The sequence below is a fragment of the Henckelia pumila genome, chromosome 3 (genome assembly GCF_033568475.1).
Source record: "Henckelia pumila isolate YLH828 chromosome 3, ASM3356847v2, whole genome shotgun sequence".
Taxonomy (NCBI): Eukaryota; Viridiplantae; Streptophyta; class Magnoliopsida; order Lamiales; family Gesneriaceae; genus Henckelia; species Henckelia pumila.
Window position 1 is genome coordinate 183,860,346 of NC_133122.1, and position 8,874 is coordinate 183,869,219.

The 8,874-nt window shown below is 34.5% G+C and overlaps 1 protein-coding gene across 1 annotated transcript; it reads left to right on the forward strand.

The window, feature by feature from the left end:
• The first annotated feature begins 7,170 nt into the window (after positions 1–7,170).
• On the forward strand, positions 7,171–8,102 carry LOC140893235 (uncharacterized). The gene is made up of 3 exons (XM_073302299.1): positions 7,171–7,492; positions 7,575–7,731; positions 7,870–8,102. The coding sequence occupies exons 1-3, from the start codon at positions 7,365–7,367 to the stop codon at positions 7,993–7,995; spliced, it is 411 nt and encodes a 136-aa protein (XP_073158400.1). The 5' UTR covers positions 7,171–7,364; the 3' UTR covers positions 7,996–8,102.
• The last annotated feature ends 772 nt before the right edge of the window (positions 8,103–8,874 follow it).

An 8,874-nucleotide genomic window follows, 5' to 3' on the forward strand; every position in this document is an offset into this window, starting at 1 on the left:
ACATCCGTTAGCTGGTTAGAGGACGAGACATGAGAAATATGAATTTGATTACTTTGAACTAGCTCACGAACAAAGTGATAATCCAAGGCAATATGTTTCATGCGAGAATGAAAAACAGGATTTGCACATAGATAAGTGGCTCTAATATTGTCACAGTAGATAGAAAGTGGGGAAGACCCAACAGGAATCCAAGTTCAACAAGTAGTGATCGAACTCATTGTAATTCACCAGCCGCAGAAGCGATGACACGATATTCTGCCTCAATAGACGAGCGAGCAACATACCCTTGCTTTTTAGAGCTCCACGAGATAGATTGAAACCCAAGAACACAATATAGGCATCAATGAAAGTGCGATCATCAAGATCACCAGCCCAATTTTTGCATCATGTACAATAGGCAAGTAGAGACGGAGAACTATGCTGCCGAAGGAGAAGTACATAGGATCGCTTACCATTAAATTAAAGCAGAAGACGTTTGGCACCACCCCAGTGGAGAGAAGAATGAGAGCGCATGAACTGAGATAGCTTGTTAACAGCAAAGGCCGAGTAAACGATAGACACTGCAGACTCCCCACTGTGTGACGATACAAAGTGGCATCGGCCGATGGAGATCCATCCAACAGATACAGAGCAGAAGATGATGCCATATGGGATTGAACTGGCTTGGAGTCAGCCATGTTCGTCCTGGTGAGAATATCAAGAAGATACTTTTTTTGCGACAGACAAAGGCCCCCTGCACAGAAATCAACCTCAACACCTAGAAAATATGACAAGGAACCCATATCCTTGACAAAGAAACGATCGCTTAAGCGATCTATGAAGTCCTGGAGAGCACCAAAATCACCCCCTTTGAGAATCAGATCAACATAAACAAGTAGATGCATAGTAGTGCTGCCACAACGATAAATAAATAGAGATGTGTCAGCTAGAGAACAAGTGAAGCCAACACTAAGCACAAATTGACGAAGCATGGTGTACCAGGTGCATGGCGCCTGCTTGAGGCCATAGATCGCCTTGTTAATCTTACATACATACGAGGGAAGTGAGTCATCAATGAAATTAGGAGGTTGAGCCATATAAACACAATCATCTAATTGACCCTGTAGAAAGACATTATTCACATCCATTTGTTGAAAATACCACCCATTAGAAACTTCCAGAGACAACAAGATACAAACAGTAATAGGCTTCGCAACAGGACTGAAGGTGCTAGAGTAATCAAGACCCGGATGCTGATGAAAACCCTCCGCAACTAGGCAAGCCTTGTAGCGATAAACTGAGCCATCCTATTTTTGTATAATGCAAAACACTCATTTACAACCAACGACATTCTGAGAGACATCAGAGGGAACAATATCTCAGGTGTGATTCCAAAGAAGAGCATCAAACTCATCGAACATGGCTGCATGCCAGCGAGGATCCTTGAGAGCAGAAGTGTGGGTGGCCGGTTCAGATGAAGTGGAGCAGTGACAGCGGTGAGGCCAATGCGAGGGTTGGGTTTGAAGATATTATTTTGGGAGCGGGTAACCATAAGATGTGTGCTGGATGGTGGAGTGGGATGTTCGATCGTGGGTACTGAGGTGAGGATGGTGGTTCGAGCTCGACAGGTGGCGGGATCGGGATCGGGGGCTAGGGTCGGGTGTGCAGGTGTTTGGCATAGGACATAGCTCAGGTGAACAGAAGGGTGAAGGATCCGCAGCCAAGAAATCCTCCATCGTCACACAGACGACAATCCCAGAGAGGAACCAGCACCAGAACCAGAACCACCACTGAAAAATGGAAATTCAGACTCAACAAAGACAACATGACGAGAAACAAATATTTTTCCAGACGAAGACTCATAACACAGGTATGCGCTCTGTGTGAGAGAGTAACCAAGGAAGACACAAGGTGCGGAGCAGTAAGTGCGCTTGTGGGAAGTGTAAGGGCGGAGTCAGGGATAGAAAAGACAATCAAAGATACGAAGTTCAGAGAGATAAGGTGGGTTTCCAAACAAGAATTCGAGGGACGACTTGTAGGAAAGATTGCGTTTAGGCCGTCTATTGATAAGTTAAACTATTGTGGCAAAGGCAAAGGGCCAAAACGAGGTGGGAACACAGGCATGATGTAGAAGCGCCAGACCAAACTCGACAACATGACGATGACGATGTTCAGAGAAGCCATTATGTTCAGGAGTATGGAGAGGCGTTGTGAGATGGAAAATCCCATGCAAACGGATAAAGTCTTTGAGAGCAAAGAATTCACCACCATTATCAATATAATGAGTGAGAATGGGACGACCAAACCGCTTTTCTACAAGAGACTTGAAACAACAAACACAGTGAGAACGTTTCACTTGTGTTTTAAGGGATAAAGAAAAATATATTTTTTGTAGTGATGTAAAGCTTTGTATTCTTCACGGTAAATCTAACTAGTTCAGTGTCTTCCTTGTTTATTTCCATATGATATGCTTACATTTAGTTTTAAAATCCCAGATGTGGAATTTTTACCATTCAAGACACTTCAATTTTTCAGACATGGTGTTTTACGTACATGTTTTCACATGTTATACTTAGTTCCTCTGTTGTTGTGTTTTATTTTATGTACATGTTTTCACATGTTATACTTAGTTTTCCTCTGTTTTTGTGTTTTAAAAAGCAAAACCTTGTTTGTTTACCTCATAAATATTAGAGTTATAGAAAGAATATGTTGTGCATGGATCTTCTCAATGTTTTTAGATATATTTCTTGTTTAATAATCAATAATTATTAAATCACTTGTTTTGCATTTTCTATCGTGTGCTCTCCGTTCTTACTTGTTCTCTTGAATTTTTTTTGTGTGTTTTTCCTCGTCCACTTACATCATTGCTTTCTGGCTCAGGTTACGCGAATGATGTGTTAACTGCTGTACCATCTGGCTTCAAACTGATTGGTTTCCATCCTATTGCTTTTTCTCCCTTTCGCCTTGTGTTAACGTATTTCTTTGTGCCTTTCCTTTTCTCTTACATATATTTTATGTTTGGTTTAGGTTATGGGATACCTTACTTGATTTTCATCTTCTCTGGTTGTTTTTCCTTTGGCTCTGTCATTGAAATTTAGTTTTCGTATGTTTTCTTCTACATATAACTTTTGTGTTTTTTATGTAGATTACAGTACATAATTGAAATTTACTTTTCGCATTTTTCTTCTACTTGCAACTCCTGGTTTTTTATGTAGATTACAGTACATCATTCATTCAAACTTCGTCAGCTTCCCTATCTACGTAATGTCAAAATTTTGTGCTTTAACTCGGTGAGTTTTCAGATTTTTCATGTCTTTATCTTATTTCTTCGTTTTCAGAATTTCTTATGTCTTTTCCTTCTCTCTATATCTACTCATATGTTGTCTAGACGCTTTTTGTCTTTACAAATCAGGTGTTTGTAGTTTCTTATTGTTTTTCTATTAAAAAATGTGTTTAGTTTTGTATTCTTTGACTCGAAAATATTGTTGACTGTGTAGCATTCTCACTGTGTTTTAATTTTAAATAGTTAATTCTTTTGTTCCTCTGTTTTTTTGCTAACCTTTTTAATGTCAACAAAACAATACTTCCACTTACTTTCTCCACTTTCGTTCCCTGCATGTAGACGTACCAATAGATGCGAACATGTTATTGCTTCTTACTTTTGAATAATTTATAACAAATATCAAGTGTACTTTAACTGTACATATCATTTATAAATGACTTGGTTCACCTATTACATACCATCAGTCATATGTCCGTTTGATTCTCGAAATGACAATTGTTTTTCGTGTTTTTTCACTCTGCTTCCATCTACTTCTTCAGTGTGTTGCACCTATTTTTGTTTACAGATCGTGAAAACCCTGCCGACTGACTTCTTGTTGTGGATAACTAATCTTTGTAAGGTGAGGTTTTTCTCTGTTTTCCTTTGTCTATCAATATTGCAGTTTTGGGATCGAAAATAATGACAACTGAATTTTTACAATGGTTTCTTCTCTTGTTATACATTCCTTCTCTTATTCCTTGCTTCCACATATTCATAATCTTGCTTTTTTTCTCTGTCGATCAGAGTTGCTACTTCTGTTAAAAATATCCTTACACTGCATATTTTGTATTTTAAACTCTAAATCTGATCATTAACTGTGTTACATTCTTATTTCTTATTTATTTTAATATGTTATGCTTACAGTTGTTTATTTCCCATATTTAAAACTTTTACCACCCAAAAAAGATGTAAATTTCTGCACACCATTTTTTCTAGATACTTTTACATTTTTATATTTATATAGCACAGTCTTGCTTTTATGTTGAATAAATCGTGGATTTATTAACCCCGAGTTCATAATTACATATCTTTTTAAACTGTTTTCTCTAATGATTTTTCATGGTTTTTTGTACTAGCAACACTTGGTTTTTAAAATTCTACGGAAAAAATCTACCAGAAATTGAATAACACAAGAAATGGCAAGTTGTACGTTCGACTCGACCAACGTACAGGTTCAGTCCTTTGCTTGACTTTAACTCCCACTAAATTCTTTGTATATATTTGCATCTTCCATTAGCTGCCTATTTACCTATACTCTCCAACTTACCAACTTTAATAGGTGTTAAGAGATTCCTTTTAACAATCGTAAATAGACTTATATTTCCTTACTCTATATTTACGTACAATTTGTTTTTAATAAAAAAACTAAACCACAAAGCAGATTCACCACACTTTACTATACTCTTTATTTCCTGCCATCGTTAGAAATAAATATATTTAGATTTTTATTTTTGAAGAATATATTGGCTTCCAAAAATTTAATAACGAATTTAGGGAAAAAAATTAAAATAGATTTTGTTTGCTTACGCTTTAGTCATTAGCTTCAACTATGGTTATATGTAGGGTTATTTAGTTGAAGAAGCTCTTTATCTTGTAATTTTCTGAATTTTCTGTCTTTGTGTATTTTACTCGGCTGTAAAAAAATTAATTAGTTTTCGCAAGACATATTGCTCAAATTTTTACTCCTATAAAAGATAAGTTCCAAAATATTTACCTTATATATTGTCATATCTTTTGTAATCTAATACTTAAAGTTTGCGATGATGTCAACAAAAACTCAGAAACGAAAATACAGTAAGCTTAGAAGATCGTAGAGTAGCCAAAAACAATCGACGACGTGAACACAAACAACTTTTAATCTCAAATACAATTCACAAAGAAAATGTTCATGTAGACCTACTAACATGCAAAGTAAGTAGTCCAGATTTACTGCCAAATGTTCCAAACTGTCAATTTTGTTGTGCACACCGTATTTACTTGGAAACACCTACATTTTGTTGCTCACAAGGTGATGTAAATCTTCTGAACACTGAAATGCCTACTGACTTAGTTCAGATGTACCTTTTTATACCTGGTTGTTTTCTGCTTTCTTGATACAATCTTTTTTCACGATGGAGTTAAGCTGGAAAAATCTGCTTCAATCAGTAGGAAAACACAAAAAACACCTAAAGGCTGAGTTTAACTTCTTTTATAAATTTTTAGTCTCAACTACTTCCATGCTGTTGTAGCAAATGATACATGGCCTACCTATATTCATTGTTTGCCTTTTTCCTATCAAATAAAAGTATTTCATCTATCCTGACAAAGAACGAAGGGAAAAACCCCGAATCGTTTTTCTTTTTTCAACATACCGTTCTGCAGTCAATCATGTGCATTCCCCATCTCCTACAGAAACACAGAGCTTACTAACTTGGTCTTCCACGGGCCCGACGCCATACGAAACAATAGCTAATATACTATACTGAAATTTTAATTTTTTTTAACCTTGTGTGTTTTTTTGACAATTCTCCTTTTCTAATTCGCCGAGCTACAATGATTTGAGATAAAATTAACTCTTTTTCCAAACTGGAATTTTAAAAATTGCTTTGTATGAAAGATATTATCGTTCACCATAAAAACATTAAAATTTTTACAATGGTTGAAATTGTTGATATATTATAAACTTAAATCACGTATATTTTATTTTTTTAGTCCAAATATTATTAACGCTTTGCAAGGACAAACAAATAAACACAAATCTTTATTTCAAAATTTCAAATAAAATAACAAACTAACACTTAGTCATATTGATGATGACTCATCCATTAATATGGAAACAAAGAAGATAAATAAGACATTTGTCACAACCCCTCATCGAGTAAGCCCATCTTCAGTACTATTTAAACACATATATCAACTATAATTTAAATTTAAACAAACTCGGTTTGCAAAGCATATCAAATGGAAAATAGTTCTTACTGCACTTGTGTCGATTGTACGCAATGTTATTATAATCACATATTTCAAAAAGAAGTGGATGAAATGTTTAAAAGATTTCATTCCAATCCAGTATGAGTTATGATCTTAAATAGAGTGTTGCAGATAGAACAAAAGCTTTCTGTTCTGTTGGAGTTTGATGCTATGTAAGCAGCGAAGGGAGAAGACATGTGAGAATAATGTAAACAATATATGAATAATTTTCTTACAAAATAAGATATTCTATATTCTAATAATATATACATATATATATATATATATTTATATTTATATATGCATATATATGTATGTGTATGTTTATAACTACTCATCTTACATGTGATGTATAAATTTTATAAGTTCTGTAGTTGTTGTACAGTTTTTCTAGCATTTGTTTTTTTTTTAAATACAGTCCAAAAAATCATACAAATGTATGTAAATACAATAGAATCCAAATAAAACCAATGAAAAACGATATATGTGAAAACTTATGTGTACAATAAATAATTTTTAAGCGCACACAATGTATTGTCCCTATCTTTACTATCAACCTGGTAAACACCTCAATCTTTGAGGTGCATTTACCTAGTACTATATATAAAGCCTCCACCCCCCAAAAACCATTTTTTGTCGGGTGGTGTGGCTTTTTTTTTAAAAAAAATAAAAAATTGCAACATGGTCACTTAATATATTTTATAATTATGATATTGCCCATATTATAATAAAAATCAAATTTAATTAAAAAACACCGTAAAAACACGTAGTGCATGCGTCAAAACACTAATATATATTATCGATTACACGATGACACGTTAGGAATACGTTTCTTTATCATTAGCATCATCATCATTATTTATCATATTTAATGTCGTGTAGAATTAAAGTCTATAGACAGAAAGAAAAAAAGTAGTTGTATATATCGTGTCATTTAGCCACACAACGTGTCAGCTATCGACTTTGTTAAGCGACGCGTGTGTTGAACCACTACAAGCACCAACAAATTTTGAATCTGAAAAAACTGAAACAAATCCACCCTACATATTACCTGATTTAAAGGTGACGAGATAGCTAGGAACTTTAAATTTTGATTTCTTAAATTAAAAAGAAAATGGCGTCAAACATTAATGTACCGACGTTTGCTTACACGATCATATATACCAAAGATGTGGAAAAATCCGTTGCTTTTTACGCGAAAGCTTTCGGGTGCGAAGTCCGGCGTGTGGACAAATCTCGGAGGCACGTAAATATAGTCACTTGAAGCGTACGTAAAATGTTGTTTTGGAAATAAAAAGTTGACATTAAAATTGATTACGTGCAGGTGGGGGGAGCTCCAGAGCGGGAACACGACGCTCGCATTTACCCCGGCGAAGCAGCGAGAGACGGAGGAATTGACGGAGAAAGTTCAGATCCCGCAGCACGACAGGAACCCCATCGAGGTCTGCTTCGATTATTCGGACGTCGATTCTGCGTTCAAGGTGTGGAATAATATATTTACACATTAGTTATTTAATTCTTTCTTCTTTTTTTTAAAAAAATTATATAGTGGAATTAATTGATTTCTTGAATGATCCCCATATCCCTATATATATATATATATATATGAATATTTGCAGCGGGCAGTGGAGAATGGGGCAGCGGCGGTGAGTGAGCCGGAGGAGAAGGAATGGGGACAGAAAGTTGGATATGTGCGGGATATTGATGGCAATGTTGTGAGGATGGGCAGCCACGTCCACCACTAAATCATATATTATATTATTATTGTACATGCAAATATTCTCAATAAAAACTTACTACGTTTTTTAAGAATGTGTGGGTAGATTGACTTGAGCTTAATTTCTACATTAAAAATTTAACATAGTATATATGTTTGTTTGTGTTTTTCATCAATGTTTGATCACGTTCATTAATCATGTTTGATCACATTCACGTTCATATAGTGGTCGAATTCATTTGAAACAATCTTTTATTTTTACAAAATATACGGTAACATTCAAATCAATTTAAAAATAATGTAACCAATCATGATGTAATTCATTTTCAATCTCCAAGAAAGCATAGGAAGTGCACGTTTATAATTAAAGGTTGACATGGTTAGATAGACCAATAAAATGCAGAGATTGCATGAATCATACACGAATTAGAGTCTTTTCATGTCTAGTTTTTTTTTTTTTTTTTGGATGCGTTTCATTTTGACGTCAAGCTTGGTATTTGATGTGAATTTTATTGGACATAAACAAACAAAAGCTTAATAAAGTCGTAATGAACAAAAGATTCAAATGTTGTTTTGATCTTTGAAGTTAGAAAAATTTGTGACATTTATCTCTAAAACTATGAAGTTCGGTAATAAATAAAAACGAAATAAACAATTGAAAACGTTTAGGTTCTTTAACATGATCCAACCTTGAATAAACTAATAAATAAAGACGAAAAAACTAATAAATAAAGATACTATTAATCACCATCATGTCGTGTTAATTGTTGGATCAATATCAAAAGAGATGTCAAATTGTATATGATTTTTTTATTATTCATATAGCCACACGTCTGAATTCGATTTCTTTGATTTTGTCGTCATACCTTTAATTGTAAATATATTTTTGTAAGTTTTGTTCCATCTC

Coding starts and splice junctions, on each gene's coding strand:
- LOC140893235 (XM_073302299.1), top strand. CDS start 7,365: ATGGCGTCAAACATTAATGTACCGACGTTTGCTTACACGATCATATAT. Junction 7,493..7,574: donor CGTGTGGACAAATCTCGGAG/GCACGTAAATAT, acceptor GATTACGTGCAG/GTGGGGGGAGCTCCAGAGCG. Junction 7,732..7,869: donor ACGTCGATTCTGCGTTCAAG/GTGTGGAATAAT, acceptor GAATATTTGCAG/CGGGCAGTGGAGAATGGGGC.